The 13,842-nt window shown below is 38.7% G+C and overlaps 1 protein-coding gene across 2 annotated transcripts in view; it reads left to right on the top strand.

Moving 5' to 3' along the window:
• The window catches only part of LOC122217059 (secretory immunoglobulin A-binding protein EsiB-like), a 28,152-nt gene extending 17,001 nt beyond the window's left edge, over window positions 1–11,151 (top strand). Inside the window, exons 1-5 of one of the 2 annotated variants that reach the window (XM_042933957.1) lie at window positions 4,834–4,901; window positions 5,319–5,460; window positions 5,618–5,663; window positions 9,581–9,667; window positions 10,934–11,151. In XM_042933957.1, the coding sequence (XP_042789891.1) occupies window positions 5,331–5,460; window positions 5,618–5,663; window positions 9,581–9,667; window positions 10,934–11,057 (387 nt within the window). In that variant the 5' untranslated portion in view covers window positions 4,834–4,901; window positions 5,319–5,330 and the 3' untranslated portion in view covers window positions 11,058–11,151. Of the gene's footprint in view, window positions 1–4,833; window positions 4,902–5,318; window positions 5,461–5,617; window positions 5,664–9,580; window positions 9,668–10,933 lie in introns of those variants that run through there. The other variant, XM_042933956.1, reaches the window with a different exon arrangement.
• Window positions 11,152–13,842: the final 2,691 nt, after the last annotated feature.

Here is a 13,842-nt window from a genome sequence, read left to right as displayed (position 1 = left end):
TATCTAACTCTTCATATCTGATTCACCAAGTCCTGTCAGCCCTGTCACGAACGATGAAGAGTCTGAGATTTTACCTGCACAGAAGCTAACGAATCACCTGCCGCAGTTTCAGGGATGTTGGTGGGACATGTGAGACCGCTGGCTCAGAGACAAAGGATGGTTTATTACAGCAATAGCAGTAGCCAGAACTTCAGCATTTGTGACAGTTCTCTGAGCCCGATGCCCACAGGGTGATGCCAAGAGAGTCAAGTGATACCTGCACATGCAGTGGGTTGAATTATGGCACAGGGACTCTGATGTTTGGAAATTCAAATCTTTTATAATAGACAGCGAGCCTGTGTAGCGTTTGCTTTGAAGGGTATACTTGTTTTCCAGGGCTCTCATAGCACAGTACTGTAACTTTGTGAAGTACTATAACTGGGTGAAAAACAACAGAAGTTTATTCTCTCACAGTTTGGGGGGCCAGAAGTCCAAAATCCAGTTGTTGGCAGGTTTGGTTCTTTCTGGAAGCTCTGAGGGAGAATCTGTTCCACACCTTTCTCCTCGCTTCTGGTGGGTCTGGTAATCTGGGGTTCCCTGGTTTGCAGATGCATCACTCCAATCTCTGCTTCCATTGTCACATGGGATTCTTCCCTATATGTCTCTGAGTGTTCACGTGGCCTTTTTATAAGTCCAGCAGTCATTAGGTTTAGGGCGCCCCTAACCCAGTATAATGTCATCTTAACTCATTATATCTGCAAATACCCTGTTTCCAAATAAGAAGGTCATATTTTGAGGTCCTGGTAGAGAGAGAGGGAAGGACAAATGTCACAGTCTTTTTTTTTTTTTTTTTTTTTTTTGAGGGAGAGAGAGAGAGCATGAGCAGTGGAGAGGCAGAGAAAGAGCGGGACAGAGGATCTGAAGCAGGCTCTGAGCTGACAGCAGAGAGCCCGATGAGGGGCTGGAACTCACAAACCATTAGATCATGACCTTAGCTGAAGTCAGACGCTCAACTAGTTGAGCCACCCAGGTGCCCCATCACAGTCTTTTTATAATCTAGTCACAGAGGTGATATTTGGGGATGGCTTCATGGTTGTGTGACTTATGCATTTGCATAGAGCTCTGTGCTTTAAAAAAAAAAAAAAGCCCACACTTGGCTTAATTCTCTGGTTTCTGAATATTCCTAATAATTCTTGAACCAAGGGTTCTATGAGTTCATTTTGTAGTAGGCCCTACAAATGACATAGCTGGTGACATCCTATTACTCTTGTATTCTATTGGCTAGAAGTGAGTCTCTAGATTCAGCCAGTACTCAAGGGGAAGGGCTTATATGAGATGTCAACACCAGTAGGCAGTGAACATTGGAAGCCATTTTAGAATTTGTCTATCACATTCTGTTCATTGGCTCCAATGATTCATCTTCCGCTTCTGTGCAAAATGTATTCCTCACCCTCTCCCAAGGTGCCCCAAATTCTTATCTGAATATAGTATGACCTGAACACATAGAATCTCAGCATCTAAACTCTTTGAATATAGTTTTTTTTTTTTTCTATCTGTGACCTGAGAGACTAAAGAGACAAGTTATTTTACTCCATACACCCAACATACAATGGTGAGACAGGCTGAGGAAAACTGCCCTAGACGTATCAGTTCAATTAGGGGAAAATGGGAGTCACAAAGGAGTGTTCAATCCACAGCAGTTCTGAAATCCAGTCAGGCAAAGGTTCAAAGTTCTTTGATTGGGTCTCAAGTTCTGGGAATAATTCTTCTTGGCTTTTGGTTCCACCCTCTGAGCTGTTGTCTCCACTCTCTGTTCTATCCCTTCCTTTCTTCATAAAAGGTAGCATGTGTTTGCAGCTGAGTACTTTTCTTAGTCCACTTGCTGGAAGTAGAAATTTGGGGATCCAATGACCTCTTCTCATTTTGTACTATCTGTCCCTTTGAGTTAAGGCTGGAAGTGTTCTGCTGATATAATTCTCTCAAATCTTTCTGGGTTTCCTGTGAAACTCGTTGTTGTTGTTGTTGTTGTTGTTGTTGTTGTTGTTGTTTTTAAGTTTGAGAGAGACAGAGACAGTACAAGTGGGGGAGGGGCAGAGAGAGAAGGAGAGAGAGAATCCCAAGCAGGCTCCACAGTGCCAGTGCAGAGCCCAGTGGGGACTCGAACCCATGAAGCTGTGAGATTGTAAGCTGTGGGCTGATATGTATTTAAGTGCCCTCAGATGTTTAACCTACTGAGCCACCCTGAGCCAGGTGCTCTGAAATTCTTTGGGTTTTACTCCATTAGACAAAGCCACAACCACATGTCTTTTTGAGATAAGCCCTTCTTTACTTTTCTTTGTCCATCCTTTCTATTCATCCTTTTACATATATATATGTATATATATACATACAGGTATGTATGAGCACAAGCAGGGGAGAAGGTAGAGGGAGAGAGAGAAAAAGAGAGAGAATCTTAAGCAGGCTTCATGCTCAGCATGGAGTTCCACTCAGGGCCTGATCTCAAGACCCTGGGATCATGACCTGAGTGGAAATCAAGAGTCAGATGTTGGGCCGCCTGGGTGGCTCAGTCTGTTAGGCATCTGACTCTTGGTTTTGGCTCGGGTCCTGATCTCACATTTTCGTGGGTTCTAGTCTTGAATCAGGCTCTGTGCTGACAATGTGGAGCCTACTTGGGATTCTCTGTCTTCTTCTCTCTCTCTCTCTCTCTCTCTCTCTCTCTCTCTCTCTGCCCCTTCCTCACTTGTGCTGTCTTTGTCTCGAAATAAATAGATAAACTTAAAAAAAAGTAGAAATTAAAAAAAAAAAAGAGTCGGATGCTTAACCAACTGAGACACCCAGGTGCTCTGTCCTTTTATTTATTTTCAATTTTTTAACTTAACATTTTTTTAAGTAATCTCTACACACAGTGTGGGATTCAAACTCACAACCCTGAGATCAAAAGCCAGTGTTCCCATCCTTTTAAAATTTGTAAACCTTAGCTCAAATTATTCTCTACTCTCCTATTCTTTATGGCATTTATTACCATTCAATATATCATATGTTTTACTTATTTGTTTTATTTATTATCTGTTTCTTCATTTTTTGCCCAGTTATAATGTAAGCTACCACAGGGCAGTGAATTTTGCTTGTTTTGTTTATTAGTTTACCCACAGTGGTTAGAATAGTGTCAGACACCTTCAAGACAAATACTGAATAAATAAAGTAATTTCAAAAAGGATTTCAAGAGTTTTAAAACATTCATCTTTTGTGAAACATTATAACATATAGAAATATGTGAAAGGCCACCTGTTCATGAAGAAGAATCAATAGAGATGAGTTTGGATGTCCTGATAAGAGGATAAAAAATTAAAATAAAATACCTCCTTCACAACACCCAGAAAAGACAAAACGCATCTCCAACAACAAAGAACACCACTAATGTCACACACACACACACACACACACACACACACACACACACACATACACACACAGGTTGACATAGACTTTGTCATTCATTGTTGTGAATAACCAACAATTCCCTAATGAGAAGGGAGATACATCATCAAATTTGAAGTTATATTATGGAAATTATTTAGAGTAACACATAACTTATAAGCAACATATATTCATAATATAAATTTAAATAGTTATAATTATACCTTATAATTTTGCCCATATTGTATTATGGTAAGGTTATCATATTCTTCTCTCTCGTATCTTCAGTATGACCATTAAAAATGTTTAGTGATCCATGTTTTGCACTTATAATAATTCTGAATTAAAGTCTGCGAAACTCCTCTGTTATTCTCTGAGTTTTCAATTCCTGATTGATTTGTTTGGCAAAAGACTTGAGTTAAAATAGTCTGTGTTCAAGTTCAGTTCTTGGTATAGGAATCAGTAATTCATTTTTACCTTTCATTCCAGCCACTGAGAGTTGGGTTTTTAGGTTAGAAGCTGCATTCCTATCTTCTCGTAGAAGTAGGGTCGCACCCAAAAGGGAAGATGTCAATCCCATTGCATTTTCTTCAGAGTATGAACTCCTCCTTACAAGCTGGCTGAGGACAACCAGGGAATGGATCCAAGGCCCCTGGACTGTCTAGGGAGAAGTTTGTGGTCTTGCTGCACTTCCTTCCCCAGTTTCCTGTCAGCCACCGAACCTGCATGAATTGACATCTCAGACGGCATTTTGCTCTGTCTCTGGAAATAGCCATGGCTGTGCTGATTTGGTTACTGGACAATGTAAACTTGCTCTGGGCATGAATCCGTTGCTGAGGTACCAGCTTCTCATAATGGGAAAGGACCTCACTTAGAAGGACTTCTTGAAGAGAAGTGAGTAGCACGTTCAAGCTAGAGAAGGGTGATTCCAAAGTTCCTGCCAGTTCACTGGTTCTTTTAGGAAGGATCCTTATACTGTCAACTTAGGCTACTGGTATGGGCTGAATTGTGTCCCTCAACCTCAAATTCATATGTTAAAGTCCTAACCCCCAGTACCTCAGAATATGACTGTATTTGATACAGGATCTTCACAGAGGTAATTTAGTTAAAATAAGGTCATTAGGGTGGACCCTGATCCAACATGACCAATGTCCTTATAAGAGTAGGAAATTTGGCCACAGAAATGTACAGAGGAAAGATGATGTGAAGATACAGGAAGAAGACAGTCATCTAAAGAAAGCAACCCTGCTGACACCTTGATCTGGATTGTGAGGAGAGAAATTTCTGTTGTATAAGCCACCCATTCTGTTGTACTTTGGTAATGGCAGCCCTAACAAACTGTAATTCTCATCTTCCTTTGCCTTCTGGATGCTACTGACTTACCTGGATCTTTTCAGGGAGGAAGCTGAAAGTGTGGTCAGAAGGTCTCCTATTTCTGTAGAAGCAGCTGATGGTATGAGAAGAACAAAGCAAGGCTATGACTTCCCCAGACTGTGGTAGAGCAGGTCAGGAAACTCCCTCCCCATCTTACCTCCCTACCATATTTCTGCCCAAAGAACAAACACATTAATTCTTTTTTTTTCTCTCTTCCTCTTTTGTTTCTGCCTCCATTTTCCCCTTTTATAAATTGCCAAAATCCTATTGGTCAGCATCCAATCCCAGTTAATTACCCAATCTAGTTATCTTGCATCACCCAAGGAATGTACTGTCAGAATGACTAAAAACATGTTAAAACACTAGTGATAGTAAATATTTTTTCCCAACAGAGACCTATTAAGGGCACACCTTATCTTTAAATCATATACCTCTCATCCTGAAATACCTTTCTTATGGAATATACTCATTGCTTCCACATCTGAACCATACCTGAAGTAGATCCTCACATTATTCTTCCTGTTCCTCTTTTTTTTTTCTTTTTGCAGATCCTGGTCATAATGGGAACCATGATCTCTCTGTTTTATATGTGGCTGTATTCCCAGAGCTTCCATTTCCATGTGGCACATGTTTATGCACGCTTCGGGTATTCAAGTGCCCAGCTTATTGTTGGCCAGAGATACCTGAAAGGTAGCTTCTTTGTTCCTCTGGTGCTCATTTTACTGGGGACTGGGCGGGAGGCAACTTGCTCATTGGATTTCTGTATCTGTAGGTTTATAGAGGATTTTAGCACCAAGCAGTTAACAGACTCCCCCCTTTTTTTTCTGCTTTTTGGTTTTATACCCAGGAGCTGGTGTGGTGAAGGATGAAGAAATGGCAATGCATTGGTTTAGGTAAGAAAGATGATATCTACCAACAGCAAAACTGCAAGGTATTCAGGAAGTGCTGAAATATAAGACTTTATGATTTTTGGTGCTTTTTTCCCTAGAACATAAGTAAGATGGAGATATAAACTCTCTTAATGTCAAAGTCTTGGTACCTTCTCTACTTTTTCCACTTTGCAGTGAAGCATGATGATGGGGCTGATGCACTTAAAAATAGTCTTCACAATGTAAGCAAACACTAGGTTAACTTTATTATTTTTTTTATTTTATTATTATTTTTTTAATTAATTAATTATATTTCTTTTTAATTTACATCTAAATTAGTTAGCATATTGTGCAACAATGATTTCATGAGTAGATTCCTTAATGCCCCTTACCCATTTAGCCCATCACCCCCCCACAACCCCTCCAGCAACCCTCAGTTTGTTCTCCATATTTATGAGTCTCTTCTGTTTTGTCCCCCTCCCTGTTTTTACATTGTTTTTGCTCCCCCTCCCTTATGTTCATCTGTTTTGTATCTGAAAGTCCTTATATGAGTGAAGTCATATGAAATTTGTCTTTCTCTGACGGACTAATTTTGCTTAGTGTAATACCCTCCAGTTCCATCCACGTAGTTGCAAATGGCAAGATTTCATTCTTTTTGATTGCCGAGTAATACTCCATTGTATATATACACCACATCTTCTTTATCCATTCATCCATAGATGGACATTTGGGCTCTTTCCATACTTCAGCTATTGTTGATAGTGCTGCTGTAAACACTGGGATGTATGTGCCCCTTCGAAACAGCACCCCTGTATCCTGTGGATAAATGCCTGGTAGTACAATTGCTGGGTTATAGGGTAGTTCTATTTAGGTTAACTTTAAAAGAGCTAACTTGGAGCACATGTAACTTTCTAGGTCAAGATTCAGAACACCAGTAATTTTATTAACAGTGTTCTGTGTTAGCACTATCTTGCTTATTAAAATTTTGAGCTCTTGACTGTAAAAGACACATTAATTTGAAATTTAAAAGTAGAAATACATATTACTTATTGTTTAGTCCATTTTTTTGGTCTAAATTTTATTCAACTGTTTTATATTCAGTGTTCTAAATTTTTCACAGAAGCTTTCTTGATTTTGATTGCATAGTCTTGGCCTGATGAATCCTCAAAGAAAAATATCCCATGTTATTATATTTTCAGTTTGAGAAAACAAGAATAACTTTGGAAACATACACTTGAACACCCCACCTCACACTCTAGAGGTTGAAAAAATAAATAAATTGGCTCTGAGATGTTAGAAACTCTATTTTATATGGAGACTGTGGTAGAAAATAAGGACAAGTTAGGTACAAAGCAAGAGTCACTTAATATAGAGAACTGGCTTTGAATTCATACAGTCTCAATTTATCTGAAAGTAGAATTTTGTTATGGTACTCTTTAAGCTGTATTGTCCAATATGGCATCCACTAGCCACAAAGATCATTGAGCACAAAATGTGGCTAGTTTGAATGGAGATATAAAATACACAATGGATATTAATGTGAAGAAAGGAATATAAATTATCTCATTAATAATTCTTTATATTGATTATATGTTGAATGATAATGTGTGACAGGGTTAAATAAAATGTTTAAATTAACTTTACCTATTTCTTTGAGAACTTTTAATATGGTCACCAGGAAATTCAAAATTATGCACAGCTTGCATTATATTTCTATTAGATAATGCTGAAGTGCAGTCTCTCGTGATCCTGAGAAATGTTTGGTTATCTTAGAGAAAAGTGAACACATTTATGACTTTGCCATTACCCATGAACCGATGAGCTCATGCATCTCAGAGATTGCCTTTCTTCTCTCTAGAATAGTGGTTGACCAAGTTGGCTACTTATTAGAATCCATCCCCCGGGGAGCTTTGAAACATAGTGAGGCTTAGCTCCAGATTGACTTAAGTGAGCAGAAAAAGCCCTGAGTGACTGTAAATGTATGACCAGATCAAACCACTACTCTAGAAATCTACAGTGGTTATAAAGTAAACACGAACCAGCATGGGAAGTCATTTCAGTAACCCATTTCACCACAAAGTTTAAACTGGATGTTCTGATAAAGTTCACCTGCCAAATAACTTTGAGAATCAGGAAGGGAATGACATGGCTCTAGAGTAGCTAAATGTGGTTGGTGACTGACTGTAGGAGGCTGAAGCCCCTGGTACTGGGAGTGTAGGCCACACACCTGCAGCTTGGGCATCACCTGCTGGGCACTTGTTATAAATACAGCATCTGAAGCCCTAACCCAGCCCTACTAAAGCAGAAACTTCACTTTAACAAGTTTCTGGGGGTGACCAGTAAGTACATTAAAGTTGCCCTAAACAACATTTTGGAAGCTAGGTCCTTTCTTGCTTGGGACCATGCAATTAAAGGCCAGTTTGAAAAACCTTTCCATCTTTCAGTGATGGCTTCTCCTGTCAGGAACGGGGTGGGAAAAGCATTACAAAAGCAAGATTTCCACTCATATACTTTTAAAACGGAATTTATAGTTTATAACTTATAAAAATAAATGCATGCCTGATGTGAAAAACATTGGAAAAAAATCACCTATATCATATAGCATAGTAAAACTACTTTAAACATTTTGATGGGTATTCTTCTAGACTTTTTTCAATTAATATATTTATACTATTCCTTAATTTACTTGAAGATTTCACTATTTTATGTTTAGCCCTTTTCCTAGTTTCTTACTATCACAAACTGTCATTGGAAACAGCCATTCATATGTACCTTTTTGCACATCTGATTTCCTTACCAAAAAAAATAAAAACAAAAATTTAAAAAAAATCACTAAAAATAGAATTATCAGAATTATCATTCCTAAAGCTTTTATATGTATTGTAAAACTATTCTGAAAGATTGCCCAAGTCCACTCTAGTATATACTTATAGACTTATCAATATTGTTTTTGATCATTTGCTAATCTTTGCCAACTTGAATAGCACCGTAAGAGGTCTCATTTAAATTTTTTTTTATTTTTATCAATTGTGAAGTTGAACATTTTTTAAAAACATCTGTTGTAATTTTTATTTCTTTTTCTGCAAATTGGCTGTTCATGTTGTCTGCCCATTTTTCCTTTGGATTTATTTTCCTACTCATTTTCCAAAATTTTTATGCATTAAAAATAGCCAACTTTTGTACATTTCCTTGTATTGTATTTCTGACACCTTCCCCCTGCCCCCATCCTAATAATTTGAAAAAAAAAAAAACCCTGCAAGGTAAGAAGGTAATAATTATATAATCTGTATTGTCCAATATGGTGACTATCAGCCACATGTGGCCATTTTAATTTAAATGAATTAAAATTAAAAATTCAGTTCTTCAGTTGCACTATACATTTCAAGTATTTAATAGTCACGCATGACTAGTAGCTACTGTATTGGACAGAGTAGATATAGAACATTTCTATCTTTGGAGAAAGTTGTATTGGAAAGTACTGGCATATTGCATTTATATTATAGCAATTGGAAATAGTGCTTAAGGACCAGCTTACATTTTACTGAATTCCTAACATTCCCAGATGATGTTTTCCTGTATTTTGATTTCCTGTATATTTTGGAGATAAGAGTATAATTATTTTGATCTTTGAAAAAGCTGATGAATGGGTTTGGAGCAAATAAGTGACTTAAATATCCTTACTTTTTTTTTTTTTTTAAGTACTGTACATGTTTCAAATAAGAGACATTTTTGATGAAAGAGACTTACTAACATTTAGTCTAGATCTATAAGATGGAAGTGATGGTTTCCAGTAATGGTTACATATTTGTATTGGCACTGCCCAAGCAGATGCTTTTTCAAGGGACTGTTTTTCATTTTTCATTTTTTTATTGCATACTCACTCCCCATTACCTTTCCAGCCCATATCACCAGTCCCCTTTTCTCTTCCTTTCTTTTTTTAGACAAGCCTCCAAGCAAGGCCATCCCTGTGCTTCCTTTAACCTTGCAGTAGGAAAACTGAAAAACATGACTGGGTCCATGGAAGTAGGGTAATGAAATGAACTGTCTTTTCCCTTCTAGCTGAGATGTCATTCGTCCTAAACCTGCCCCCATATATTACCTGCAATTGACAGACAAAAGCTTTTTATATATAGTTCACTTCCTACTCTTGCCTTTTTATGTGCTTACATTGCTATGAGTTATGATAAAAGTCACAAAGCCAGGGAATCCAAGATTCAAATCTTTGCACAGATTCACTGATTATACTGTTAAGGCATTCTATGAGCTTGAGATGAAAGGCCAGATTATCTCATGGTCCTTACAATCTCCCATACCCTGGATGTACCGTGTTTATGGCCTTGTAGCATTTTCTTTTAAACAGAATGGAACATGCAAGAATATCAGGTAGATAGCTCTATCTGGGCACCAATTCTTCTGGTGTCTATTGTACCAATCCTCTTTTGGTTACTCACAGTCATCAAGAGAAGTACTGCTATTCTCTCTGGAGAAGTTCTTAATGTTTGTGAATAGTTCACAGACTGGGATGGTTATTATACAGCTATTTTGAGGCAGACCCCCAAAAGACCCTATTTTGATAGGGTACCAAAAATAAACCATTAAACTTTCAGCTTTTTTTTTTAATTAACATAACTGACATATATTCCGTTACCCAGAAATGTGTACAACCAACCCCCTCCTCCAAATTCCATTCCTTAATCGACCTCCGACTGATGGCTGGGCAAGGTCCAGAAAGAGGGCGTCTCAGTGAGGCACTGATGGGTAGGGTGAGCCTTGGGAATTGATAAAATACTCAGGGACATTGGTTGCATGTATTATTGGTAATGAAATTTTGAAATGACCCTTTTGAAGCAGCCAAGTCAAAATGGTATAGTCAGTATGTTCTTGTTATGACTGACGGTTGGTAGTTTCACAGCTGATGGGCAGGCATGTTAAAAGGGGCCCCTCTCCAGTTACCATTTCCAAACCAAAACACAGAATTTGCTGGCAAGAGAAGGGTCTCAGACATTACCTAAGAGTCTTGGCTAGAAAAACTCTTCTAAACAGGGCAAAAAAATCCAGCTGGACTCTAATGTTGTGACACGATTGCTGTGGGTGGCTTTGATTTGATTATGAAGACACTCAAGATAAAACCCAGATGAAATGGCACGTGTTTCCCTCAGTGCCTTAGAATGAGTCCCAACAGGTGTTAACCTGGCCCTTAGCCTAAACACTGGATGTGCAGGTGCTTTTGGTTTACTTTTTCTTAAAGTTAAAAGCTTTACTTTTTCTTTGTACTAAATAACTGCTTCTTTTAGGGATGTAGAGATACTCCTTAACGTTGCTGCAAGACAGGGGGTCCAAGAAGCCCAGGAACTTCTGGAGAATGTTATCTGGACCAGAAGCAAGCTCTTGCCGACTAAAAAAATGAGGGTCTTTTAGCCCGTGTGCTGCTTGCCCTTTAGTTACAGTTTTCTGTGCTGCTGTGTTATCAATTAGCCTAAATCCTTTCAGCAAGGCGTTGCTTGTATTCTCCTGGGATCCAAGTGTGACCTCTTCTGGATGGAGGAGTATTTTATTTGGATTTCATCGCTGCTCACCTCAGCTTAGTTTCAAGTCAGTGAGCAGTATATGAAGTGGTGGGAGGGAAAGAAGGAAGAAACCTGTCACCAGGGATCTGGCTTCATGGATGTGTTAGTTGGCACCCACAGATCACTGAAGGAGCTGAACCCGTCATTCACCTAATCTCTGACATGTGGTGTTCTGCTTAAAATAAACTTGTTTTCATGGCTCTACCTTTCAATTTGCTGTGGCATTAGGTTTCTATGGTGTTTTGTTGTATTTGCTTTTTGTACTACTTTTTATAAAAAGTCCTTTATGGGGGGGGGGATAAAAAGGCTGTGAATATCGCCAACAAAAGACAAAAGGATAAAGTATAAGAGCTCACATTTATTGAGCACCTGCCATGTTGCAAGGTTTCATCCTTATTGCTTTTAAGTATTTTGGCATTCACTAGTTATAAAAGCCTTATGAAGGTGGGTAGTATTGTTGCAGGATTTTTTACCTCAATACCTGGGAATGGTTGTCTTGCTGCTTTGAAGAATGTAGAGGTGGACACAGAATGAGCAGCAGGCAAAAGTTTAATAGAGTGTAAGATTAGAAAGTAAGAATAGTAGGAAACCTCTCTTTACAGAGAGGGGAAATTTGAAGGTGAATGCTGGAGAGGCAAGGGTCCTTCTTTTATCAGGTTCTGGTAGCCCCCCTTCCTTTCCCTTCCCTCTCATTCCTTCTCATGTCCTACCCCCCTTGGCTTGGTAGCTCTAGGTGCTGGGTTGTCCATTCCTGATTGGCTCATTTCCATTGTATGAGGGGTGATCTGTGGCCATATCCTACCTTGTGGGTTATACATTTTATGGTCTACTACTTATTTTTAGTCAGGTCTTTTGTTACATTCCTGAGGCATACCTGAGGGGGAATAAGTCTGCTACATTCCTTTTTTTTTTTTAAGTTTATTTATTTATTTTGAGGGAGACAGAGACAGCGTGAGTGGCCGAAGGGTAGAGAGAGAGGGGGGAGAGAGAGAGAATCCCAAGCAGGCTATGCACTCTCAGCACAGAGCCCGGCATGGGGCTCAAACTCACAAACCATGAGATCATGACCTGGGCCGAAATCAAGAGTCAGATGCTTGACTGAGTGACCCAGGCGCCCTGTTACATTCTTAAGAGAAGCCTTACACCTGAGGGTGTTTGCTGTAGTCACCAATCCTAGCATTGTTCTAAAATATGTCTTTCGCCACTCAGGGACCTCAGGTCCTAATCCTTTCCCTCTCTAATTTATCCCATTTTTTTTGCCTATTATCATTCCCATTTTACAGATGTGGAAATAAAGGTGTAGAGATTAAGTAATAGGTGCAGGGTCATGGAGTGAGTAGCAGGATAGGATTTCGAACTTCTTAACTAATTCTACAACATTACTGTCCCCAATCTTTTTCCTAACAATTTCAAAGATTCCTTAAGAGCAGGTACTTGGTTTATTACTAGTATATAGTGAGAACTTACATTAGCTTATCAATACTCAGCCACATTTTCTGTGTCTTTTTCTTTTTTCTTTCTTTTTTTGTTTTGAGCATGAGCCACATATTCCTAAACTTCCAAAATAGCACTTTTAACCGTATATAAAGTTACCTTTATTTATTGCATTTAGATTATAACGTAACTCTCTCCTGGGAATACAAAATCAGAAACATGTGAGGATGAAAAGAGTGTCAAACTAGAATTCAATAAAATGATTCAGCTGTGTCTTTCAAATACTTTTTTCATTTTTAAGTTTGAATGCCTTTATACTGTCCATATATATATGCAAGATGACTGAATCTCAGGCAGTCTTCTTATGAAACTGCTTCAAACCATAAAGTTGAACAAAAATCAAAATGGCTGCCCTAATGCTTCAGCAAAGCTTGTTTTTTTAAAGTAACTTTTCCCTGTTTTCCCCAATCCTCTTCTCCCCCCCACCACCTTCTTAGCCTTTTGTGTCAGCAACCTGGTACCCCCCTAAAGACAAGATGAAGGAGACTGGTAGCATGTATGATTCTGGTTAAAAACACGGTTAGGGCCTGTATTTCCCTCTAAGCTCCCCCCTCCGCAGTCCTTTCCTTCAAGGAGGGCTTGCAGGTTTTGAAGGACAGAGTCTGCTGCAGCCTCCTTTGCCTGGCAAAGCAAGAAAGCTATTGCTCCTTTTTATCTCAAACTCTTTACGTTGTTGTATTTTGACTTCAAAGCATGGAGGTTGGTTTTCAGTAACAGTTTTTGCCCACAAGTGCTCAAACTTAAGGATATAGATGAAATGGTCCAAGACTGTTTTGTTTTGATTTTTATTCTGCGTTCATATTTTATGGAGCGATTAAAAACTTTGCAACATAGAAAAACCAAAATCCATAAGCTCAATTATTCACTTGAAACTTTGGTAAGATTTTCATCATCCCCAGAACCACTTTAAAATTTCTTACATTTTCTCAGAGGACATAGTCTTCATTTCAGTCGATGCTGTTTGAGATAAAGCTTGGGAAAATGTATCCTGAGCCTTGAATAGCCATTTGCGTGATACTAGGGCAATCATTTTGATCATCATGTAAATACGCATTTTTTAAAAAAAAATATTTTTTATCGTTTATTCATTTTTGAGACCGAGAGAGACAGAGTATGAATGGGGGAAGGTCTGAGAGAGAGGG

This window comes from Panthera leo, chromosome B1 (assembly GCF_018350215.1).
Source record: "Panthera leo isolate Ple1 chromosome B1, P.leo_Ple1_pat1.1, whole genome shotgun sequence".
Classification (NCBI taxonomy): domain Eukaryota; kingdom Metazoa; phylum Chordata; class Mammalia; order Carnivora; family Felidae; genus Panthera; species Panthera leo.
Note: the sequence above shows the minus strand (reverse complement) of the source record. Positions and strands in the feature narration are given on the sequence as shown.